General features: G+C 48.5%; 13 protein-coding genes across 13 annotated transcripts; 7 read left to right on the plus strand and 6 right to left on the minus strand.

Annotated features, from left to right (window-relative positions):
• Positions 1 to 322: 322 nt before the first annotated feature.
• PENARI_c007G07113 (uncharacterized protein) lies at positions 323 to 1,530 on the minus strand (the record flags this gene model as incomplete). The annotated part of the gene is made up of 3 exons (XM_022631013.1): positions 323 to 908; positions 966 to 1,313; positions 1,475 to 1,530. 3 exons carry the CDS (start codon positions 1,528 to 1,530, stop codon positions 323 to 325), a joined length of 990 nt encoding a protein of 329 aa, XP_022489328.1.
• A 594-nt stretch (positions 1,531 to 2,124) lies between these two features.
• Positions 2,125 to 3,483, plus strand: PENARI_c007G02035 (Zn(II)2Cys6 transcription factor; the record flags this gene model as incomplete). Its single annotated transcript, XM_022630765.1, has 3 exons — positions 2,125 to 2,356; positions 2,405 to 2,697; positions 2,746 to 3,483. 3 exons carry the CDS (start codon positions 2,125 to 2,127, stop codon positions 3,481 to 3,483), a joined length of 1,263 nt encoding a protein of 420 aa, XP_022489226.1.
• Positions 3,484 to 4,662: 1,179 nt separating this feature from the next.
• Positions 4,663 to 5,379, plus strand: PENARI_c007G09270 (rhamnogalacturonan acetylesterase; the record flags this gene model as incomplete). Its single annotated transcript, XM_022631107.1, has 1 exon — positions 4,663 to 5,379. The coding sequence occupies one exon, from the start codon at positions 4,663 to 4,665 to the stop codon at positions 5,377 to 5,379; it is 717 nt and encodes a 238-aa protein (XP_022489126.1).
• A 197-nt stretch (positions 5,380 to 5,576) lies between these two features.
• Positions 5,577 to 7,262, minus strand: PENARI_c007G02906 (CaiB/BaiF CoA transferase family protein; the record flags this gene model as incomplete). Its single annotated transcript, XM_022630816.1, has 4 exons — positions 5,577 to 5,806; positions 6,384 to 6,401; positions 6,458 to 7,132; positions 7,190 to 7,262. 4 exons carry the CDS (start codon positions 7,260 to 7,262, stop codon positions 5,577 to 5,579), a joined length of 996 nt encoding a protein of 331 aa, XP_022489004.1.
• Positions 7,263 to 8,173: 911 nt separating this feature from the next.
• Positions 8,174 to 9,494, minus strand: PENARI_c007G11939 (acyl-CoA dehydrogenase family protein; the record flags this gene model as incomplete). Its single annotated transcript, XM_022631240.1, has 2 exons — positions 8,174 to 9,427; positions 9,474 to 9,494. The coding sequence occupies 2 exons, from the start codon at positions 9,492 to 9,494 to the stop codon at positions 8,174 to 8,176; spliced, it is 1,275 nt and encodes a 424-aa protein (XP_022489329.1).
• A 272-nt stretch (positions 9,495 to 9,766) lies between these two features.
• Positions 9,767 to 11,368, plus strand: PENARI_c007G00707 (flavin-containing monooxygenase; the record flags this gene model as incomplete). The annotated part of the gene is made up of 1 exon (XM_022630708.1): positions 9,767 to 11,368. One exon carries the CDS (start codon positions 9,767 to 9,769, stop codon positions 11,366 to 11,368), a length of 1,602 nt encoding a protein of 533 aa, XP_022489157.1.
• Positions 11,369 to 11,761: 393 nt separating this feature from the next.
• On the minus strand, positions 11,762 to 13,462 carry PENARI_c007G01448 (uncharacterized protein; the record flags this gene model as incomplete). The annotated part of the gene is made up of 7 exons (XM_022630741.1): positions 11,762 to 12,037; positions 12,092 to 12,221; positions 12,276 to 12,387; positions 12,444 to 12,590; positions 12,648 to 12,887; positions 12,939 to 13,043; positions 13,093 to 13,462. The coding sequence occupies 7 exons, from the start codon at positions 13,460 to 13,462 to the stop codon at positions 11,762 to 11,764; spliced, it is 1,380 nt and encodes a 459-aa protein (XP_022488957.1).
• A 281-nt stretch (positions 13,463 to 13,743) lies between these two features.
• On the minus strand, positions 13,744 to 14,635 carry PENARI_c007G02163 (enoyl-CoA hydratase/isomerase family protein; the record flags this gene model as incomplete). The annotated part of the gene is made up of 2 exons (XM_022630775.1): positions 13,744 to 14,185; positions 14,232 to 14,635. 2 exons carry the CDS (start codon positions 14,633 to 14,635, stop codon positions 13,744 to 13,746), a joined length of 846 nt encoding a protein of 281 aa, XP_022489392.1.
• Positions 14,636 to 14,910: 275 nt separating this feature from the next.
• Positions 14,911 to 16,402, plus strand: PENARI_c007G07882 (uncharacterized protein; the record flags this gene model as incomplete). The annotated part of the gene is made up of 3 exons (XM_022631047.1): positions 14,911 to 14,980; positions 15,050 to 15,461; positions 15,514 to 16,402. The coding sequence occupies 3 exons, from the start codon at positions 14,911 to 14,913 to the stop codon at positions 16,400 to 16,402; spliced, it is 1,371 nt and encodes a 456-aa protein (XP_022488924.1).
• A 453-nt stretch (positions 16,403 to 16,855) lies between these two features.
• Positions 16,856 to 17,431, minus strand: PENARI_c007G04206 (S-(hydroxymethyl)glutathione synthase; the record flags this gene model as incomplete). The annotated part of the gene is made up of 1 exon (XM_022630873.1): positions 16,856 to 17,431. One exon carries the CDS (start codon positions 17,429 to 17,431, stop codon positions 16,856 to 16,858), a length of 576 nt encoding a protein of 191 aa, XP_022488917.1.
• A 601-nt stretch (positions 17,432 to 18,032) lies between these two features.
• Positions 18,033 to 19,572, plus strand: PENARI_c007G10084 (IQ calmodulin-binding motif protein; the record flags this gene model as incomplete). Its single annotated transcript, XM_022631150.1, has 4 exons — positions 18,033 to 18,095; positions 18,282 to 19,108; positions 19,226 to 19,297; positions 19,365 to 19,572. The coding sequence occupies 4 exons, from the start codon at positions 18,033 to 18,035 to the stop codon at positions 19,570 to 19,572; spliced, it is 1,170 nt and encodes a 389-aa protein (XP_022489210.1).
• Positions 19,573 to 20,463: 891 nt separating this feature from the next.
• On the plus strand, positions 20,464 to 21,369 carry PENARI_c007G04701 (uncharacterized protein; the record flags this gene model as incomplete). Its single annotated transcript, XM_022630907.1, has 1 exon — positions 20,464 to 21,369. The coding sequence occupies one exon, from the start codon at positions 20,464 to 20,466 to the stop codon at positions 21,367 to 21,369; it is 906 nt and encodes a 301-aa protein (XP_022488997.1).
• A 1,702-nt stretch (positions 21,370 to 23,071) lies between these two features.
• On the plus strand, positions 23,072 to 23,576 carry PENARI_c007G09754 (uncharacterized protein; the record flags this gene model as incomplete). The annotated part of the gene is made up of 2 exons (XM_022631132.1): positions 23,072 to 23,285; positions 23,365 to 23,576. 2 exons carry the CDS (start codon positions 23,072 to 23,074, stop codon positions 23,574 to 23,576), a joined length of 426 nt encoding a protein of 141 aa, XP_022489304.1.
• Between the last annotated feature and the right edge of the window lie 229 nt (positions 23,577 to 23,805).

Below are 23,805 nucleotides of genomic sequence, written 5' to 3' on the forward strand. Positions count from 1 at the left end.
TGTAGATTGTTCGACCAGGATAACTAGGATCTCAGTCAGACTGGGAAATGATAGAGATATTTGGCGACTCATACACACGATGAGAGCCGAAGAGCGTAGCATTGTTTCAAGGAAATCACCTTTTTGGCATCTCTACGAAAGAAAGTTGATGGTCGGATTTAACTGTCGGCTTCTACTCAAGCGTCAAGAATTACCATAATAGTGATACGGGTTACAAGCTCACCTAGGGTAACCGAGGGGACTGCCTAGACTTCTCTCAGAATCCAGCGAAATAGAATGAAATTAACGAGTTGCATCATTCAAAAGAGGGTATATGTTGAAATCAAGGCTGTGTTAAATGGCCATTTTCCTGGTCTCCCAAATTACTTAGTTTCGTCACTGGGTCATAGGGATCATCTTGTTCCGCGTGTATAGGTCGCTGGTGTGAGCTCAAAACTGGCCCTGCGTCTAGTTCATGACATTCTTGTACAGGTGTGGCCGCTATCGGAGCCTCATGGATCGAGCGACCGTCCAAGAGTATCGCCGATCCCACCGGCTTTCGAGGCATAGCATTCTGCGGCTCACTTGCTGGTGATACTCTTTCTTCGGGAAGTGACACCTTTTCGACTTGTATCTCGGCAGTGGATGGAGACGAAACAGTCGGTTCGGCACCTCCCAGTCTTCGTTTCTGCCGACGCCGCCGAAGCACGAACCAGAGAAGCAAAAGAAGCAGGAGAACACTCAAAATCACGCCCACTGCTATCCCGCCTTTAGCTCCTCCGCTGAGACCAGAGGAGCCCGCACCGCACGAATAGCTGCCCTTAAACACGCCCTGAGATTGTAATCCATTCAAACTGCTGCATGACATAGAGCTGGCTCCGTTAATTGTTGTTTGTCCTTTGGCTTGGTCGAGCGAAGGAAGCGACACGCTGAAAACATTCGTCAGCCTCTCCGGCAGCGAAATATGTTACATGCTCCTATCATACCTTGTAAATGAGCCCGTCAATTCCAACAATCCATCGACTTCTTCTAATTCCGCAAAACCGAGAGTTTTCAGCTTTGGGTTCCCTGTGATGGTAATACCCGAAGATACGCGTGACAGCGCACCCATAGTTAGGGTGTCGAGTGAAGCGAGGTTGCTCAACATTAAAGCCCCGTGTAGAGTGTCCAAATCAGGAGCGATGAGCTTCGTGAGCCCCGATACACCTTCAGCGATTAACGACCCCTTAATTTCCTCCACATTATTGAGTGTGATTGCTCCATTTACTGAAGAGGAGATTGTGATGCTTCCTTCAAAGGTGTCACAACTGGTCAGATTGTCGGCATCGCCTTGACTGGAAATGGTTACACTGCTTGAACCTGGATGGCATGAGCAATAATCTTGTTATGAGGTCAAAGTGGAGATTCCTCACAGGCACCTGAAGCACCAAGAACTATTTGCCATGTCGTGGCGATCAGAAGAAAGTCAAAGAGAATCATCTGTACAAAATCTCACCGGGAGTCACCTGTCGAGATGAACACCGCGTGCGTGAAAGCCCTGGACATTGACATTTTTAAGATCAAGAGGGAGGCGGAGTCAACACCTTTTTCTTGGCCCTGTGTCTGTCCATCAGGTACTAAATTCTGCCGATAGCTCCTTAGTGGTGGATTGGCATCCAAGCTGGGCATCCGAGTGTCGATTGGCCATATTCAGATGTGAATTATCAAGACCCACCGCCGATCAGAGGTATTTCCTTCTGCCTACAGCTTACTCGACGTATATTTTCGCCCAGCAGCGGGAGACAAAATGCTCGCTCGTGCGGAATACATAATACAATTATTGGAAATTATACAGTCGTGCTTCTGAAGAAAGCAACTTGTGCGCTGTTTGACAAGTCTCGGCAAGCGATGTTGCTATTTTTAATGTGCCGTTGAGAATAGTGTAGGCAACAGCATTGGTCTTTCCAAGGTTGCCAGATATCTGACATCACTAGAACGGAGAATATTCGAATCTGCAGTACTTTATACACTTCCTCTCGGATCAGTCGCCACAAACGGATTCCGCAGACTTTCCCAGATGACTCAGCAAACGTGGGGAATCCCCCGGCGCATCTGGGGATTGTTGTTCGATAACCCCAATGGCACCCATCTCGACCTGACATCCCTATGAGAGTAGGCAAGGGTTGTGAAAGGTGTCGCACTCGCCATATCCGATGTGTGATTCCCGCTGGTGCCTCGGCCTGCACCCCATGCTCACGGCTTGGTCGGGCCTGTCATCTCGATCCCCGCTTTCAGTTCAAGGCTGTTCACCATGTCTATCAGAAGAGCAATGGGGCCCCTGCACGGTTCGATCTGGCCTGGGATGAGGAGCAAGTCTGGGTAGATGTGTCTCGCCCTGGTAAGCCGTCAAACATGGAGGCCTTGGGCATGCACTGATCGGACATAGCGACGTTTGTCCTTGAGACGAATGATGTATTAGCTGGAGACGAGAAAAACGCGTCGCCAGACGACAAGGATCGATCGCCAACCCACATGTCACAGCGCGGCCGTGGAGGAAACCGTGAACTTTATAGGGAGGACATAGACAAAGCTCGCGCAGGTAGCCCTGCGATCCACGAGAATGAACCTCAACAGAACCCGAGCAGCGGTCCACTAAGTCATACTTCCGGTAATGAATCAACATTAACATTGAGGGAAGCATCCCTGATGCGCTATTTTATCCAGAAAATAGCACCCTGGGTGAGTCACGAGCCCTTTACAGTGAATGGAGATGTCTGACCGCACTAGGCCGATATTTGCGATGTCCAATCTCACTTCAGCACTGAAGTCCCAAGACGAGCGCTGCAAAATTCGATGGTGTTAAAAGCAATTTTGGCCCTATCTGCACGCCTTGATGCTATTTTGGCCGGCGATAGTGACTGGGAGGCCTCGACTTATCATGGACAATGCCTGCAGCTATTGATCGCAGCATTGGACCAAGCCGAAACGAACTGCGATGAAAATATGCTCATTGCGGTTGTGATCCTCCGTATTTATGAAGAGCTGGAGAACAATACTGACCAGCAGTTTCACCTGCTAGGATCTAACAGACTTGTCAACCTTGTGGCACGCTCTGCATCGTCAGGTGGATTGGCAGAGGCAGTGAGCTGGCAGTTTCTGCGACAGGCTATCTATGCATCGATAGTTCAGTATCAACCCCTGCAGTTAGAGATGCAAAACTACGAGCGCTCATCTATGTTTCACCGCCATGATGATGCCGCCTGTGCCAACGTGATCATTTATCATTGTGCGCGTATAATCCAACTCTGTTCCGATTCGCCTGGGAGAATTGTGGATCGAGAAGCCTGGTGCAACATCTCGGAAAGTGTGAATGAGTGGAACCGAACGAAGCCCATGACCTGGCAGCCATTACGGTACCAGGCACCAGACGTATCTGTCGACAGACCCTTTCCTGAGCTATGGATGATATCCCCCCCTGCAGGTATACCTCCAGTCATGGTTTATTTTGAAGTATGCGAGTACTGATTGCCTACCTAGTGGTCGGGATGCAGTATTACTACTCGGCATGCATTTTTCTCACTTTATCCGACACTCCACCACACCACATGAGTGATTATGAAATTGCTTGCTCGCGGCGTATTAAAGAGGCAACTATTTTCAATTTCTTACTTTAGAGTTGAGTGGCTAATATGGGCTAGTAGAAAACGATTGCCGATAATCTAGTGATGGTTATTGGTCTTTCCTTGTCCAACGAAAGTGTAGAGAATGCCTATTTCATGGCATCCCATTTACTGCATCGTTGTTCGTGCCCCAAATCTTCGTCGACTCACCAGGCACTAATGTCACTCTAGTTGGTTATTGTCTACGGCACCCAGTCGAGCAGCAAGGATCGTTGGAATTTATGTCTCGTGTAGAGAAGGTGCTAGGCTGGCGCACTTCATGGATGAGAAAAGAGTTGGTAAACAGATGGACAGAACTGGCAGCTTTTGACTCATGGGATTCCTGACAGCCAGCGGTCGGGTCGCAAAATGACCGGTAGTCTGGGTGGTTTTGGATCACTAGAATCAATATTTTAGTTGTGTTGGCTTGTCTCCGTAGAGCTTCCCATCGAATTGCTTACTATTATCATAGGAGAAGAGGACAAACTGGTATGAAACGACTAAGTATCAAGAATAGCAACGAACCTGGTTGAAACTTCTATAGGAGCATGTATCATCACGAGCAAGCCAAAAATCCGAGATCCAATGACGTATAGGTTCATTTACCGAATTGACATTAGGACCTCAAACCGGTGGAAAATTTAAAAAATCGGACATTTAGATGCCCTCATTGCTCGGTCTATTTGGCCGCGAACTATGCTGGTCCTTGCAGGGCTTCGGTCAATTTCGTCCCACCCTTCATGCAACCCCGCAAGTGACTGCGTTGCTCCGCATATATCAGCAAATTACTTCTCCTGTTGGTGGAAGTTTCATTCTCCTGTACTGCGTCTACCGGATGTAATATGGAGACCGTCTATTCAGTGATCCTTTGGCCCGCGCTATATAAAGCGCCGCGGAGAGGTGCTATTTGGTTTAACCCCGATTGATTGAAACATATACCAAAAGAAACACAAAGCACACAGGCAATATGACACTGAGGGTTGTCAAGTTAGCTTTTCTTAGTATGTTGGCTTGCGTCCAGGCACATCCCTTTTCGCCCGCAGCCATGCAGTCGCCCAAAGCACCCTTTTTTATCCTAGCAGGGGATAGTACCACTGCTACCCAGTCTGCAAATGGCGGAGGGTGGGGAGATGGCTTTCTCAACACGACACTATTCCAGGGGGCTGCTGGCACGAATTTCGGTCACAACGGGGCTACCACAGTCAGTTTTCGCGCTGGAGGTGATTGGGACAAGGTCTTGAAAACCGTTAGACAAGTCCGGGACCAATACATTCCTTTCGTCACTATTCAGTTTGGTCACAATGATCAAAAGGCAACTGCAAACATCTCGCTATCACAATACACAGAGAACCTTGAAACATTTGTGACAGAGGTTTTTAATGCTGGAGCCACACCAATCCTGGTCACACCGTTATCTCGACGAAACTATCAGAATTCTACGGGGGATCCATCTATCATCATGAGTTTGGCCAACGAGACCGCCGCTACAATCTCAGCTGCCCATCACTCAGGCTCCAAGTATATTAATTTGAACCAAGTCAGTACCAAATATCTGAATGCAATTGGGCCAACAAATGCCTATACATACAACCTGAACGCGGCCGACTACACCCATCTAAACGTGGCAGGAAGTATTGTGTTTGGTGGAATCGTTGCTCAACTGATTGCTCGAGATTTCCCATATTTGAGGAGGGAGGGATATCTCCGGATAAACGAACAACTCAAGGAGGATGTTGATCGTGGGATTTACTACTATCCTTGATCATACGTATCACCTGGATAGACCAGCGAAGTCTGTTAAACCTCATCAGTTTATTGATATACGTTCATTCTTTCGTATCTTTCTCATTTTCACTATTGGCCTACCTATCCAACCATTAATGAGTCACACAAAGCACCGCTTAAGAGCAAAAGGTTCCCCGAATGCAATAGAGCCAGTGTTACAAGTCTCCACAAAAGCTACTTGTCTTCTCCGTGCTCATGCTTTTGTAGGAAGAGAGCCTTCATGGAGGGATATGTGCGCACCTCAAGTTCCTCTAACAACGCAGATGTTCCTTCTTCGCCACCAAGCTCGTACCAGATGGCCTGATATGTAAGCTTTTTAGCACGCTTAGATGGCATGCACCCAATCAATCCACACTTGAAATCTTTTGCCTTGGTAATGTGCCAGAGTGTTTGTACCCTCTTCTCTAGCAAAGCAACGATCTAGCTTGCTGCGCTCCTCCTCGCCCCAAGAGCCACTGAGTCTGGCGTTGGATACAATTTTGTGCTCACCCCGGCACTACGGCTGTCCCGCCGAGATGGGATCGCGAAAGCACTCTAGCTCGAAGGAGATTGACACTGTCTGCTTTGAGTTGTTGCTGGAATCGAATACTACCATGCATGGCAGATTTGCTTTTGGGCGTTTAGGTCTACTCACAATCAGGACTGCTTCTTAAGTAGTTAAGTGGTTACAAAGATAGCATCTTACCAAGGGGCAGGTGGATCAACCTTCGGTTGCTTCAACTCTGGCTCAATAGCTCCATCTGGACTACCAGAGATGGTCGGCTCTTGCTTGGAGTTATCAATGAGATTACGTGTTCACCCTCGACTCCTAGGTAGTCTGGGAGAGGAGGCCACAGCATTCCAAGGCAAAGTATTATTACACAATCCCCTGCTCCCGTAGATCAGCTATCTCCTTCGGTGAGAAACCCATGCCTATCAAAGTGGAATCCGTGTGTTCTCCTAGACTTGGCGGAGAATGTCGGATCGTGGGCTTTGTCTCACTGAACTTCACAGGAACCCCTGAATGGCTGGTCAGCGAATGTATGCTGTTGAGTGCGCCAAAAAGTAAAACAAACCTAAGACTTTAATTTTACCCGAAATCGCGGCCTCATGAGGAAGGCTTTGCACCATATCCCCGGCGGCAGTCTGTGGGTGCGAGAAGACCTGTTCGATAGTGTTGATAGGGCCATAGGGCATCCCACTTCCCTCTAAGACATCCAGCCACCCTTGAGTTGTCTTTTTGCGGAGGATCCCCTCAAATATCTTCTTTAATTCCAGTCTGTTTTGAACCCGTGAGCTATTGTCCACAAAGCGTGGGTCAGTCGTCAGCTTCGATTCTCCCACCAACTGGCAAAGAACTCGAAATTGTCGGTTATTTGTAGCACCCAGTACCAAGTAGCCGTTTTTCGTCTCAAATGCTTGGTATGGGACAATACTTGGATGCTCTGTGCCCCAACGGGCCGCTCGTTCGCCCACATTGAGCCATGACATTGCGACATTGGAAAGTAAGGACACTTGGCTCTCAAATAAAGACGCATCAATCTTCTGTCCTTGTCCTGTGTCTTTGCGAGAATAGAGCGCAGCGATAATTGCACCGTGCAGATATAGACCAGTGCTCATGTCAGTAAGGCCAAGACCAGGTCGTGTTGGTGGACCATCGCGTTCGCCCGTTATATCAAGCATGCCTGCTTCAGCTGCAGCAATAGCATCGTAGCCTGCACGATGGGCATATGGCCCCCTGCGCCCGTACCCTATAGGAAAGTCAGTTTCGGGTTTTCCGACTTTGAAAGAACGCCCTAAGCACGAACCAGAGACACTTGCGTGTATGATCGAGGGATTAATTTGACGTAGCCTTTCGTATCCGATGCCCATGCTATCCATTTTTCCTGGGATAAAATTGTCTACACTGTTATAATTAGCAGATAATTGCTGGGTATAAAAATGAGTACTGACACCACATCGGAATTTTCGACAAGGCGAAACAGGATCTCTCTCCCTTTCTCCTCCTTCAGATTTAAGGTAATGGACTGCTTGTTTCGGTTGATCGTACAAAAGTACGCAGAAATATCTTTGTCGGTAGCATTCCAGATGTCTTTCTCTGCTACGGTTCGCCATAATCGAGTATCATCCTATAGCTAGTCAATATCTATTAAGACTGTGGTTGAAGAGTACTTCTTTCCATACACCCCCTTTTGGATTTTCCACCTTGAGAACTTTGGCACCATAATCAGCGAGTATTTGTGTACAGAATGGTCCCTGGCCTATGTCAGTTGTTTTTCTCTTCTCTTCTCTTTCTTTTTGTATTGCCAGCCGTACAGCAAGAACACGCGTTAGATCCAAAATCCGGACTCCTGACAACGGTCCGCTTGAATGCACGGCAGTGTGATTCCAACGAAGCTGACGTCGACACCATGGAGAAGATCGGCTATTATGATATCTCACGGCCTGCGTAGCAGCCTTAATTGAGTGCTTTTTTGGCATTCTGATCATCAATATGTCCAAGTACACAAGCCGGACTATTTGAGGGGTGGAAGTACAAGCAGCGTAACTGTGAAATAGTGATTTTTAAAGTGATAGATGACCCCGCACAAGGGACGATCGACTACTCTCCCCGCCCATGGAATACCGCGGTAATATAGACTTGTATGCCGGGTGTGAAAGACCGAAATTCACCGAACGGAACGGATAAGGGGTTTCATGGAAGCTAAGGATCATGCACAGACGGAAATTTGCTGAAGAATTTAGGTCTACATGTTGCTCAACATATCATGAATTAGATAAATACAACATGTTTAGTATGACTTGGGAAGACCAAGCATGCGCTCTCCGATGTAGTTCAAGATCATTTCCCGACTCACTGGGGCAATGCGAGGAATAAAGACTTCTCTAAGATATCGTTCAACGTGATATTCTTTCGCATAACCCATCCCTCCATGGGCTAAAATGGCTCGTTCGCAAGCCTCAAACGCCGCCTCTGCAGCGAGATACTTTCCAGCGTTGGCATACTCACCGCCGGTGTATCCCTGGTCATATAGTTGAGCAGCCTGGTAGATCATCATTCGGGCAGCCTCCAGTTTCATCCAGCTGTCTGCGAGGGGGTGCTGAATGCCCTGATTCTGACCAATAGGGCGCCCGAATACATGTCGGTCTTTGGCATATAAGGATGCTCGACGCAACGCGGCGAACCCTAGACCGAGAGCCTCTGCGCCGATGAGGATTCTTTCGGCATTCATCCCATGCAGAATCATTCGAAACCCTTCATGTTCCTGGCCGACACGATCCCTCATTGGGACACGCCAGTTGTCAAAGAACAGCGAATTAGTGTCAACAGCAGCCCGACCCATCTTGGGGATCTCGGTGATCTGGACTTCGGGCACTTGTAGATCTGTGTAGAAGAGCGAGAGTCCCTGGGATGGCTTCTCTCGGTCGCGTGGGGCTGTACGCACGAGAATGAGGATCTTGTCCGCCTTTTGAGCAGTAGATATCCAGACTTTCTGTCCCGAAAGGAGATAATCGTCCCCCGATCGACGTGCAGTGGCCTGTAATTGCAGCGTATCCAAGCCGGTGTTGGGCTCTGTGACGCCGAAACACGCCCGTTGACGACCCGCGATGAGTGGAACAAGCCAGCGTTCTTTCTGCTCGCCGGTGCCAAACTTGGCGACGGGCTCGAGGCCGAAGATATTCATGTGTATGGATGAGGCACCCGTCATGCCTCCCCCGGACTCTGCAATAGTTTGCATCATCACCGCTGCTTCGGAGATGCCGAGCTCAGAGCCTCCATATCGCTGCGGCAAGCAAATGCCCAGCCAGCCCTGTCGTGCCAATGCCTCATAGAGCTCGGTCGGGAATTGATGCAACTCATCCAAACGCGCCCAGTACTCGTCAGGGAAATCCGAGCAGATCCTAGCGATTGCCTCTCGTACCGTTCGCTGAGACTCCGATAGGTCAGGGTCATGATTCTGAAGATACTCGGTCGCGCGCGCGTGGAAACACGACTGGAATGACGGAAGAGACCGCGATGCTCGCAGGAATGGACGAGCTCCAATCTGTGGATGTTAGCTGAGACTTCTTCGCCTTTAAAACCCTCCTTACACGTCTCAAAACGGTTGCCATTGCTTGAGTAAACAGGGTCAAGTCCAACGTATTACTCCCTCAACTCGAGGTGAGGTGTCAGACAGCTCCAGGATGCAAAAAAGTCCGAAACGCGCCGAGATGTCTGGCGGCAACTCACATTTCAGGTAATATTTCCCAATACTCGACGTGTATACCTCGTTTCCTGCAATCTCGGCCTCTACTCGACCTCGGCTTTCGTTGATCGGCAATGCGGGGACAAGTCACTGATCTATCTCCAATTGTCCTCTTTACAACCCCCCGGAAACTTGACGATGGAAATGGAATTGGATGCTGTGATTGTCGGTGCTGGATTCTCAGGGATCTACCTCCTCCACCGACTGAGAGATCAATTGAATCTCAATGTGAAAATCATCGACGCTGGCTCCGACGTGGGCGGAACATGGCATTGGAATAAATATCCCGGCGCTCGAGTAGATTGCCCAGCTCCTGTCTACAGTTTCAATATCGAGGAGGTGTGGAAGACTTGGAACTGGTCGGAAGTGTATCCAGCACAGCAGGAACTGCAGGCATATTTCCAGCACGTCGATCGTACGCTATCCGTTAGCAAGGACTGCATATTCAACTCACGCGTCGTTTCAGCACAATTTGACGCCTCGAAGTGGACCATCAAAACAGACAATGGACAGACAGTGCTGGCCAAATATTTCATTCCTGCGGTCGGTTTCGCTTCGCAACAATATGTACCATCCTGGAAGGGTATCGATTCTTTCCGGGGGACAATCCACCACTCATGCCAATGGCCCGAGGAAGTGGATGTACGAGGGAAGCGTGTCGCGATCATTGGCACCGGCTCAACAGGCGTGCAGATTGTCCAGGAATGGGCTAAGGAGGCCTCGGAAACATTTGTCTTCCAAAGAACCCCAAATCTTTGTCTGCCCATGCATCAAAAAAAGCTCGATCCAATCACCCAAGACAAGATGCGGGCTGAGACGGCGGAGCTCTTTTCCCGCTGCTGGGAGACTGCAGGAGGCCTACCATATGAAGGAAGTTCTAAATTGTTCGCTGATTACTCACCCGAGGAATGTGACAAGGCCTTGAATCAGCTTTACGACGAAGGTGGCTTTCGACTTTGGGCTGGAGCATATATGGATCTGCTCTTGAATCCGGAAGGAAATCGAGTGGCTTACGACGTCTGGGCTAAGAGGACGCGTGAACGCATCAATGACCCCATGAAAAGGGATCTACTAGCTCCCCTCAATCCACCGCATCCTTTTGGCGCCAAGAGACCTTCCCTCGAGCAGGATTACTTTGAACAATTCAACAGCCCCAATGTCCATGTGATCGATACCAATGCTCATCCGATTGTTGAGGTGACATCTTGCGGTATTGTAACAGCTGATGGAAATATCCATGAAGTTGATGTCATTGCAATCGCCACTGGGTTCGATGCGAGCACCGGTAGCCTGGGTAGCATGGGCATTTGCGACATCGACGGGGTGGACCTCGGCAAACACTGGCGCAAGGGCGTCTCAACTTTCCTAGGACTTATGGTCCCCGGGTTTCCTAATATGTTTTTGCCATATTCCGTTCAGGCACCGACTCCTTTCACAAATGGGCCTGTTTTCATAGAATTCCAAGCAAACTTCATCAGGGACATGATAAAGAAGATGCAATCGGACGGTATTCAAGCAGTGGAACCTCACTCGGCCGCAGTGCAGGACTGGCAAGCCCAAATGGAAACAATCTCTAAGATGACCTTGTTTTCTAAAGCGAAGTCGTGGTATACTGGTGCCAATATTCCTGGAAAACCAGTGGAGCTGCTTTATTACTACGGTGGAATTCCTAGGTATCGAGATGCGTGTGGGGATGCCATCGGCCGCAAATTCCAAGAATCCTTCAGTTGCCATATTTAACGATCAGCAAAATACAAGAGTACGTTGCAATTATCTAGAAAGGTTTTGTCATCCTATGACTGATGAATCGTCCAAGTAACTCAATACTTGCTAAAAAGTTAGAACTAAACTCCCATTGCACGGCATAATGCCCTAAAGATCCTAAAGTTTGGAGCTGCTGTCGAACGAGAACAAATTTCTCCTCTGGCCCCTTTCCCCTTCAGGATCCGGGATAACAAAGCCAGTCTTCCCAATTGGCTCTTCATTCATTGAAGATAGACGTAACAGAGTAGCCTGGTCGCTCTCATTCGCCAAAAATCGGTGGTTAGTGCCAGCAATTCGACCTACGATGTAAGCCCTCAATGGGCTACCATCCCGGTTGAATTCAATTGTGTATGTCTGATTAAAGTCAGGCTATTGCACAGGCGGGAATTCTTGAACCGTGATAATATTGGGCTCACTGACCTCAATTATTGCTTCCCCTTCTGCCTCAAAGTCGACTGAGGGCACAAGATCTGAATCCACCAGACTCGAAGATATGCTATCTGGATAAGGTCTTCCTTCCTTGGGAGCCTGGGAAGAAAGACAGACTGCGTGCTGATACGATAAAACACCACCGTTTGCAAGAATAAGCCCGTTGCGGCTGCGGCTGCCACGTAACTGACGGGTCATTTCGGTAATCGCCTTGTACTATGCATTAGTGATGACCGTTCCGAAAGGCAAAGGAATCAGAAAAGTGCATACATGCATAGAGTAGTTATTCCCAGCGCCTCCAAAAGATGTCAGGCCCCCTAATAAAGTAAGCGGCTTTTGAGGCTCTGTGATAGAAAGACCTAGGTGATGGCATGCGAGTTTGGGCACAATAGGAAAGCATCTAGGATTTGTTAGATGATCCCTAACTGGGAGACACTGGAATTGAATTACATACGAATAAAAATCGTAAAGATCTATATCGTCAGGAGTTAGGTGGCTCAATTCAAGACAATGATCGAGCGATTTCGAGATTGCGGAACTCTCGAAGAAGTTTGGACGGTCCCAAACTAGAGGCTCACGGCGTCAGGAATCTTTCCTATCAGGTAAAACTGTGCAGACTCACAATTTTCACGTTCGTTAAACCCAGCGCCACCAAGAGGATATATCCACCTGTCTTTGGGGATCCCAAGCTGGGTGGCATATTCAGTGGAGGTCAAAATGCAAGCTGATGCCAAGTTGACAGTATTGAAGGCATTCATCAAGAGCGGATCTGTCACCAATGTGGTTAGTCTCATTGGCATACAAGAAACAATATGGACAGGCATACATGGAAAGCAAATCATGCGGTTCTTTTTGGACAGAGTTCCAATAGAATCGGTGGTCTGGGCTTCCATGCCATAATTCCAGGCATACGGATTTTGCGATGCGATTTGACTGAAGTAGGCGTACAAAGCTGCCGACTCCCGATGGTTGGCTTGAATTGTCTGTTTGCGATGAGCTCGGAACCCATTTTCGTAGAGCGGATAGACGTGGATTGGTGACCCCACGGCGTGAAGTCCTCCAATATCTGGAAATCGTTAGCTCACCGAAAGATCACGTAGGAGATATGGGAACACACCTTTTCTGAGGTCTCTTGTGGTAGGAGAGAATACATCAGTCACATTTTCTGCCGGGACTGACCAGCATGGAGGCGGCATCTTGCCATTCTTAACACATGCGGCCACTATAGTTTGATAAGTGAAATTTCAAGTTGAAGAGGTGTCTGCACGCACAAGAGGCCAACGCTTCGCCGCCCGTAAGGACCGCAACCTTTGTTTCTCCCTTCGCAATCCGCATGGCTGCTTCGTCAAGTAGCTTCGCTGGCTGGTTGCCTCCATGCTCACTGTACGACTGGTGTTGCGGTATAATACCCAGGTGTTGTGACAACAGGCCTGGCAAGTCACGATAAGGCCAAGTCCATGTACGAACCACACTGATACTGTCAATGTTATTTTGAAGGATCTGCGCAGTTTCAGCAGAGCTGCTGACATCGTTGATGGCCCTTTGGATGGCCTCTAGCATCAAAGTAGCGGGCTCTTTAGCATCTTCGACTGTAACTGAACGATTTCGGATATCGGCCACACCGACAATAATGGGAGGCATATTGCAGTTTAATCACCATGTAAAGATGCAGAGATGGAATATTTAGAGAGGATCCAGCCTGTTATTATGGGGTAAAACGTGCGAAGTGAGACCTCGGCCCGAGCAACTGTATTCATATGCGGAGGTCAATCAGTGCAATGTCACTTTTTTACACAAAGGCGGCATTACGCTGAACTACACTGGTATTGGATCATTCTTATTACTTTGCGTCTCTGGTCTAATTTATTTGATTGAGGATAGCAAACTAGTACATAAAGCAGTGTCTCCAAATCTACTAGCCGTCATAGATGCGAAGGAACCCATTTGGGCTTTGTCTTCGTAGCGAAAGCCTCAACGCCAATCTTAAAGTTATCCCCTGCAACTAATCGATTCACATATTCATGTCTAGTTCGGGAAGTTGCATGCTCAACGCTCGGATTTTCCCACGCCTCACGCAAGCCTTGACGCGTAACAATGATTCCATCCGGCGAAAAACTCGCGATTTGGGCCGCAAGTTTGAGGGACTCGTCAACGACGGACTGTGACGCCTGGGTGACCCGATTAACCAGTTGATATTCCAGGGCTTCTTGAGCGGTCAACCTGCGACCGGTCATAGCAATTTCGGAGGCAAGCTGGAGGCCAACAATGCGCATCAACCGAGGCAGCCCTCCGGCAGCCGCGTATAATCCAACTGAGACCTCAGGCAGCCCAAACTGAGCCTGAGGTGATGCGACCACCATGTCACTGAATATGTAAGTCCCAGGCTCAAAGAACACGTAGTTGAACGTACCAATTGAGACATATCTCAAACCCTCCTCCTAGTGCAAACCCATTTACTGCGGCAATCACAGGCTTCTTCCCCCTCCGCTGGCTAAGGCCCATGAAACCGGTCGGAGGATGGTTCATTACTGCCAGTTGGGCTGCCGTTTTGGGGCCGCGGCGAGAAGTACTCTGCTCAGCCAAGTCTTGTCCAGCACAAAATGCTTTGTCGCCCGCGCCTGTAACTATTGCGACAAGTAAAGTGGGTTCATCGTCGAACCACGAGAATAAGCCATGGGCTTCCCAATGCGCCTCGGCGGGTAGAGAATTCCGTTGCTTCTCCCGATCGATCGTCACAAGAAGGACCTTGGGTGCTGGGAAGGATAGCCGAAAAGTTTTGGTCGCTGGAGGTTGGGAATGAAGACTATCGGACATGGTGTAACTGTGAGTGAAGACGTATTCATGTACATGTACGGAGTATAGCGCCAGGGGAGATTGCGGGGGTGTGGGGAAAGCTATAACTTTTACACGTTGTCAAGCTATTCGGTCGTCGGTTATGAATAAATTGGCATTTATACAGCTGACCACTTATTAACTGTCGGTTTATGCTAGGTGAGGGGGAGGCCAACGTACCTCGGAAGCTCGGCTAATCACCCAACATATATACGACTATTCCTGATTTCACAAGTACAATAGAGTACGCTATTACGATGGCATCACAATCTTATGTTCTCGGAGTGGGCATGACCCAGTTCCTGAAGCCTCGTCGCACCCGTGAATGTGAGAACTTCTTTGGCCGCTCATTGTATAACCGGAACTGACTGCGGCTCTTTTATCCTCTCTCTTCAGATCCTGAACTTGGCTATGAAGCTGCAGTCAAGGCACTGACCGATGCCCATATTACATACGATGATGTCCAGACAGGCGTTGCCTGTTACTGCTATGGGGACACGACTTCAGGCCAGCGGATTATGTACCAGCTCGGAATGACAGGCATCCCCATTTATAATACTAACAATGCGTGCGCGACGGGTTCTACTGGCTTGCACCTTGCGCGTACTTTGGTGAAAGGGGGAGTGGTTGACTGCGTGCTCGTGGTCGGATTCGAACAGATGCGGCCGGGTTCAATCAAGAGTGTATGGGATGACCGACCAAGTCCATTGGGGCCATCCACAACAATGATGGAGGATACTTACGGGAAGCATTCGAGTCCTAGGAATGCACAATACTTTGGCAATGCGGGACAGGAATATATGGACAAGTATGACACCAGAAGAGTCAAATCACAGATGTGGTACTCACGATGGGTATAGATATGGCGCCAAAGCGGAGGACTTTGCTGAAATCGCTCGAATTTCGCATGAGCATTCCCAACGGAATCCGTATGCCCAGTTCCGGACTGCATACTCGCTTGACCAGATCTTGGACCCCAAGACCCAGATTTATGGCCCTTTGACTAAGCTCCAATGCTCTCCAACAAGCGACGGAGCAGCAGCAGCAGTCATTGTATCTCAACGATTTTTGGATGCGCGACCTCACCTCAAATCACAGGCAATACTGATGGCTGGTCAACAGTTGATGACGGATGGACCCGAAGTATACTCCCGAAGCGCAATTGATCTTGTTGGATTCAACATGTCGCGGCAAGCCGCACAGCTGGCGATGCAGGAAGCTGGAGTGGAAGCGAAAGATGTCAAGGTCTGCGAGCTTCATGACTGCTTCTCCACCAATGAACTTCTTTTGCTTGATGCGCTCGGATTTTCGGAACCAGGAAAAGCCCATGAGATGGTTCGGTGCGGAGATATCACCTACGGCGGCCGTGGTCCAGTGATCAATCCATCTGGGGGCTTGATATCCAAAGGCCATCCACTAGGGGCCACGGGTCTTGCTCAGTGTGCAGAGCTTACCTGGCAGCTCCGTGGGTGGGCAAACAACCGTCTAGTCTCTGGCACAGATGTCGCGTTGCAGCATAATCTTGGACTGGGAGGAGCTGTGGTTGTAACAATCTATAAACGGGCCGACGGAAAGGCAACCGAGGCTATTTCAGATGAGATAATTAGCAAGGTTTCAGGCTTGGGGTACAACCCAGCAGTGGAAGCTCGATACATCACACCCGAAGATGGCGAGCGTGTTCGTAGCACAACAAAACGCCATGATTACCCGCTCCTCGATACGACAGGAAAGCTCAAATCCCGCATGTGATCAGAATCTCGGAGTGGAACTAACGAGAATCTATCAACGCCGGCAGAAGGAACACGACCCTTTGAGTCATGTGTCTCCAATCAAGGGATGAAGCAATCGTCTAAGGCATGACGAAGTCTGGTACATATACAATGAAATCCATATGTTTATGCCCAAACAGGAGTCATAAGCTCAAGCTATTCGACTAAGTCATTCAGTGAATGTCAAACAGATCTAGGTTAGACTATACTAGCGTAAACTGAACGAATATTGCCTGTAAGATGCAATTGGCACATCAATGCCGACTCTCGCTGAGATATATTTGACATCCGATTCCACACAAAGGTCCTAACGTCCAAAAACACGACATTCTTTCTTATCCGCCACCACAAAACTCCCTTGACCAACTAGAACTCTTTACCAGCCATCATAAAGTCATGTTATCAGACATAAAGTTGCAACAACGATTTTATATCACAGGTTGGCAAATCTGATGCCCGACTTTTGTGCCGTGAAAGTCGAAATCAAATCCATCAGCGCTGGGGACAGAACATCGTATGTCTGTAAGCCAACAGCCCTGAACTTGTCTCTCACTTCGTCCATTTGGTTGGGGTGAGAGCCTTGCTCAATGATTGAGGACACGAAGCCTGCGAATTGTGGTTCCTGCCACCCCTTTTCGTCGGATAATTCGACATGAACAAAGTCGAGTCCTTTGAAAGGGTGGTCTTTCTCAATGCGACCAAAGAGGTGGACACCACAGTCCTTGCAGGCGTTGCGTTGAATTGTGGCGTCCTTGTCCACAATGGATAGCTTGGATGCGTTCGCCGTTACGGAGAGGGCGTCTCGTGGAATCACGCCAACAATGGAAAAGAGGGCGCCCTCAGGTTTCCAGCACTTGGAGCAGCCACAGGCATGGTTGTGGGCTACATTGCTCTTCAATGTGACTTCCACCTGGTCCGAAGAGCAGCGGCAGTGGAGCTTCCCACCGGAGAAGCTACTGGAGCCGGGTGTGATACCGTTGTCGATAAGAGGGTGAAGGGAGGGTGCCATTGTGATAGTATTCCGCAATAGAGACGATGGATTCTACCAAGGTCCTCCAGACAAATTCGATATATTTATATGTAGAGCACCCGGAGTGAGCACCCGGAGTCCCCTCATCTCCTCATGAGGGGTGCGCCAGGGGGCTTGGCCGGATGATCGGAGTCAAGTACATATAGTGGGGACAGATAGGGAAGCCTTCCGACGCTAAACCTGACGTGATTTGCGGAGAGATCTCAAAGGAGAAATAACTTCCCGGGATCTATACCGGCGTGCAGAAAAGAGAAGAGAGCTCTGAGGGGTATCTCCAATCCTTAATAGATTTCTTTATAATGTGGAGAAGTAGGCCCAGATCAAAATCTGAAGAGAAGGAGTGCCGATGAAAATAGCAGAAGACCAGAAGATGTTGTAGGTTGGTTTTCTGCCATGAAAGATGACAAGTGATAAGATGGACTCCCACCTTGAGAGGCTAAAAACCGGGATGACAAAGATCTTGAATTGCACCTCCGCCCACCTGGAGTTGACACTCCGAACTTCCCTCTCATCGGCTTTTCTTTACTAAAACCGAACCTGAATATATTGTACTATCCTTTTTCAAGTAGGTATTTCCTCCATGGCCCGCACTCCCTCGCCCGAGGGACGTGACGTCATTGAGCGGGCGGCGCGAACGGTTCAGGTACAGTTGATGGACCCGTGGGCAACAACTCCAGCTGAAACATATCTCTTCTGTTAGAGGGTGTATCGTGGCTACCGCACACGAAGAGAGCTTCGTGGATTTGGGTTATCGGCTTCGGCACGATGGGCGGAGGTACGGTTTTGAATTACTTATGCCCCTACAACTCTGACTGTGTTTTGCCCCTAGGCCTTCCGCGAAGCCCAGTGGCACCAACTTCATCGACCCGCAAATCTCCAAGTCGCACCGGCGGATGATGGTTTCAACCAAGCCCGACGGAACTGGCAACGAGCGGTCAGCGTTGCTAGACGAGCCGGCGGTGACGATGACCGTGTTTCGGGATCTCCTTCCACCGGGACCAAGTCAACCCACAGTGACGTGGTCTCATCGGGGGCAACCGCCAAGGTGATGGATCTCAAATACTTCTTGGAAATTGTGGATCTGAAACATCGACATGGGAGCAATCTGCGCTCATACCACAACTATTGGCAGAACTCACCGACCAACCAAAATTTCTTTTATTGGCTCGACTATGGCGAAGGACGGAATTTGGAACTTGAGCAATGCCCACGAGAACGGCTCGAGAAACAGCAAGTTCGCTATCTCACCCGCGAGCAACGCATGAATTATTTGGTCACAGTGGACGAAGCTGGGTTGTTTCGATGGGACAAAAGTAACGAGCTAGTGTGGACAAACAGTACACGCTTTAAAGACAGCCTCGATGGGATTGTAGGCATAGAGGATGATGCACCGCAATTCATTGGAAATGAAACCACCGCGGATTCTGCGTCTATTTCCAGCTCTTCGTCATCATCATCATCATCTTCTACGTTATCTTCTACAACAAGCATGGGCAGTGTTTTGTCCGACGAGGAGACGAAACCTTTCACGGAAGAGGAGTACAAGGCTGCAAAGGTGATGAAGAAAGTCCTTCATGCTAGCCCGACCACTGCATTCAAACGAATGATGGGCAAGTCCACCGAAAAGGAAAATATGTGGATCTTTGTAAGTCTCCAGTGCGTTGATTTAGATTTTGACCATTTATTAAAGTATTATAAGGTCGCAGACAGTTCTTTTCGCTTGTACATTGGAATTAAAAAATCGGGCGCCTTCCAACACTCCTCATTTCTTAGAGGTGCTCGCATCGCCGCAGCTGGAATGATCAAGATCAAACACGGTCAGCTACGTAGCTTGGCACCGCTGAGGTATGTTGAATCACAGACAGTATATCATAGAAGGGAATATCCACTGATCTTGTGCTGTTGTTATCAGTGGTCATTATCGACCTTCAGCCGCCAACTTTCGGGCATTCCATCATGCGCTCCAACAACAAGGGGTCGATATGTCACATGTCTCTATGAGCAAGTCCTATGTGATGCTCGCTGGAATCGAAGGATACACTAAAATGAAACGGAAAGCCGGCGAAGTACATGGAAAAATGGAACCTTATGAACCAAAGATCTCCAAGCCCCCCGAATGAAGGCCGAGAGACATACATCTCAATTTTAAACTACTGTACACCATCGATGTGAATATATTGAGAGTTACGTTCCACCACAAACCTATGCTAGACACTGTCGTGAAGAATGCACAAAAGATTGTGGCCTGCCATCTACCAAAAAAGGGGTTGGCACAAGCCAAAATAAGTACCCTCGTTGGTTGCTACGCCCAAGACAATCAAGAGGATTCCGAAGTCTCTGGGATCTATGTAAGTGGAGTGGGTCCGGGTGGTAAGTAGAACCTCACTATACTCTCAGTCGTAGTATTAATTTTGTTGAGTAGCCAAGGATCGACTGACTCAGTTCGGCTCATAGCCCTGTGAGCCATCTGGGCAGCCATGAGCATGCGGCTTTATAAGCCAGGGAGAACAAGAATATGATCAAGATTATTTCCTTGGACCAGCGTTGGGAAAATGCATCTGAAAGGTTACCGTGAAACAGGTCCCTTGCTGGTTTAGTATGCACTAATGTCAGGCACTTCCTAATCATGAAAGTTATTACGAAGAGGCTGGCATGTGTGAGATATATATTATCTGACATATCCCGCTAGTAATATCTATTGGCGAGAGTAGTCGTTTCGGCAAGTATCAATGGGACCTTCGCACACGCAGGTGAGCGTGACTATATACTCGTAGGGTTACCAGACTGTTATCTGTAAAAACATTCACTAAACGAACCAAAAAGGAAAAGCGAGTAACTTTATATATGAGCAAATGGCTTGTGCATGTTCATGTGAAGGCCGGGCCGAAGTATACACCGCCACTCAGCCCCTCCAAATTGCTTTCTCTTCCCATTCATCCCAGGCGCTCATTTCTTCAATCAAAGACAAAGCCAGTAACAGGGGAGCTCAGATATCTATAGGTCCTAAATCAATGGCCACAGCACCACGTGTCCTCGTTTTCGGTGCGGCGGGGGATGTTGGCTCTGCGGCGGCACTTCAGGCTCACCAGGAAAGTGCGAAGGTCTTCCTAGCCGTGCGGAACATCGCAAAACCTATCCCGAACTTGGACAACATCTCTCTCGAAAAGATTCAAGCAGATCTCACTAAGCCTGAGACAGTCAAAGCCGCGGTCAATGAGACTGGGGCCAAAGTGGTCTTTATTTACGCTGTGTTCGGGACCGACGATGGCATGCGACCTAGCCTGCTGGCGCTCAAAGAAGCCGGTGTCGAGTCTGTTGTTCTGTTGAGTAGCTTCACCGTGGAAGGTAACCCCCGAGAAGTGTCGCCTACCGATTTTATTGCTTGGCATCACGCACAGGTAGAGATCGCGTTGGAGGATATATTTGGGGTCGAAAACTTTACCGCCATCCGACCGGCCTATTTCGCAAGCAATATATTTCAACACAAGCGTGGCATCAGGAAGGGCCTGGTCGAGTTGCCCAACCCCGAGGCCCAATTTGACTGGATTTCCCCATCGGATATCGGACGAGTGTGTGGGACTATACTCGCGCATGGTACTGCACAGCATATCGTGGGGCTGGTTGGGGCGGAGAAAATGGCATTGAAGGACGCTGTCGCCGTGATTAGTGGGAGTCTGGGAACGCAAGTCGAGATCCATAAAATTGGGGCAGATCAAGCTCTGCAGAATTTGTTGAGAATAGGGACTCCCCCTCCTGTGGCCAGTTGGATGATACATAATGTTATGCAGAATGCAGGCGCATCCTTCCGTGCGACTGGATTTGAGGAAGCTGTTGGAAATATTCAAAAGTACACAGGAAAGCACCCGGTCAAGTTCCAGCACTGGGTAGAGGAAAACAAAAAGAAGTTTCAGGAATGAGACACATACTGTCTATAGGCCAAGTCATTGATAGAAAACATAAACTACCAATATGATGACTCTGGAAACCATACAAATCACTTTGAACCAAACAAACCAAGTGCCTATCGACCACAACAACGTCCCTAGAGCGATAAAGAGATGTCATAACATAATGTTCATAATGATTTAACAGTTCTTAGAAATCTTGTCCAGTTGATATGCGTAATAAGCCGCATTCAGCTAGGAATGTCTGAAAGAGAGCTGCGGCTCATTTTATGGAGCTCTTGACAGAATAGACCCATGTATTCGCCCGGATAATGGGGAGCCCTGTCATAATGTCTACCCAATCCACTTAGCATTTGCGTTTCAAACAATTCAAATTGGCAAATTTACCTTATCTCGTGTCTTGGCTTAACGTTAAGTAAGACTGGCCTTGTCCCTAAGGCTGGGAATGATAAGATGTAGCAGCTATCTCCCGTTGCCGTTTATCTTCGGTATTGTCGTGCTGACGGTGGCTGATCGTCCACCACTAGCAATTGAAAGATAACGTTTCCAGCGTCATGATTACCATTCTGACATCTCTCCTCACTTGGTGAGGAACGGTTGGGGTGCATTTTCAGAGGATTTAAGCTCATGCCGACCCTTTGCGCAAGGTCTTTCCCCAGAGGCTAAATAAGCCTCTTTCGACGACCTGTGAGAGATATGATGCAATCTCAACCGGCTTACATGGAATCTGAAGTGTGCGATTAGAGCAATTCTGTTGCAAAGTTCTTCAGATCGTTCGTGAAAGCATTCACGGCACCAGGTGACGTTTTGCAGACACAAAGGGTTTTCCACGAAGCTTCTCATGAAGCAGACATGGCGCAGCTTTTAGCCGACCCACAAGAAAGAAAGAAAGACCCGGTCATAAATGCCAAGAGACTTGGAATATGGTGCAAATTGTTTCCCCGACGCATTGTTGCACCAGATCAGCTACGGGGGTAATTGCATTCCCGTTCAACGAAACCTCCACTACAGCTATGTAAGTATGAGACCCATTGTTTAGTGGTAAACTATCTCGACTCTATACTTTATAGCATGTAGTATTGCGTTGTTGTCATGGGGCATGACAAGTTGCAGTTCTTGGATCTAGACCGTGGTTATGACACATAAGTGGGTTTAGCTGCAGTGAGCTCAGTATGTTGCCACCCATATTGGTGGGGCAGGCTCTCAGTTAGGAAAATGGTCTTCGTCTTACGAACGTGAAAGTGTTTGGGGTCGCTCTTGTATGAGGAAGGCCATGTTCATCGGATGGAGCGGATATTGCGGATTAAAAGCCAAGCCCCACAGGCTGAAATTGATTCCTGCATGTTTCTGACAACTGTAATTGCCACTAATCTGAGAAAAGCACGCGGGAAGCCTCATGGCTTGCAGGCTTCCTGTCAATGGGTGATTCGGCTCCACAGGTGTTTCATACCGCTGACGGGAAGATCTCAAGTGGGCCCGATGACCGAAAGTTAGCCCACACACACGAACTTAATCTGATCAAGGGACCCTGGATGAAGAAATCCCTCACTTAAATTCAGCTTGTTTGTCTTATAATACTCCCCAATGACGAATAGAGAAGTGTTGCCAAAAAGCAGCGAAAAACCACCGCGGTTTACTTTCCCGAGAATCGGAATCGCCATTGCGACCTGCATCCCAAGTCATATTGTATTCATAATTCAAAACCTCTGCAAATATGTCCGACGTCTCGAAGTTTGACGAGCTGCACAAGCACCTCTTTGAAGAGGGAGTCAAAATGCGGAGAGCAGTCCTTGGGGATGAGTATGTCAACAACGCGTTGCAAAATGCCACACCCTTCACGATGCCCGGACAGCAGCTCATTACGGAATGGGCATGGGGTACTGTCTGGCAACGCCCGGGGCTGGACCGAAAGCAGCGCAGCCTTCTGAGTAAGTCAAATTTCCGCATGGTTTCGTGATTGACAGCGAGAGCCCGAGGTTGCTAATATCTACTGGTGATATTCTGCAGATATTGGAATCATCATTGCCCAGAAAGCATGGCTTGAGCTCGCTTTGCACACCCGTGGTGCTATAAACAACGGTCTTTCAGAGATAGAAATCAGAGAGGCTGTTCTGCAGGCAACAGTCTACTGTGGCACCCCTGCTGGTGTCGAGGCAATGATGGTGACGGAGAAAACCATAAATGAGATGATAGAGAAAGGCGAATATAAGCGTCCATAGGCCTGATTTGGTATGGACGAAGAAATTGCTTCTCATTGTTTTAAGATGGAAATGACGAGTTAGCTTGGAATCTTCGTATCATGCCTGTGGTGGGATTTGATTTAATGCTTTCCATACGAAGGACAGATCATCTATTTGAATATGTGACATTAGTACAAATAGAAAAAGAAAATCCCAAATCCCCCAAGTCTCAATGCTACTCAGACTCCCATCTAGCCGTATTCATTGT

The sequence above is a fragment of the Penicillium arizonense genome (assembly GCF_001773325.1).
Source record: "Penicillium arizonense strain CBS 141311 chromosome Unknown PENARI_contig007, whole genome shotgun sequence".
Classification (NCBI taxonomy): Eukaryota; Fungi; Ascomycota; class Eurotiomycetes; order Eurotiales; family Aspergillaceae; genus Penicillium; species Penicillium arizonense.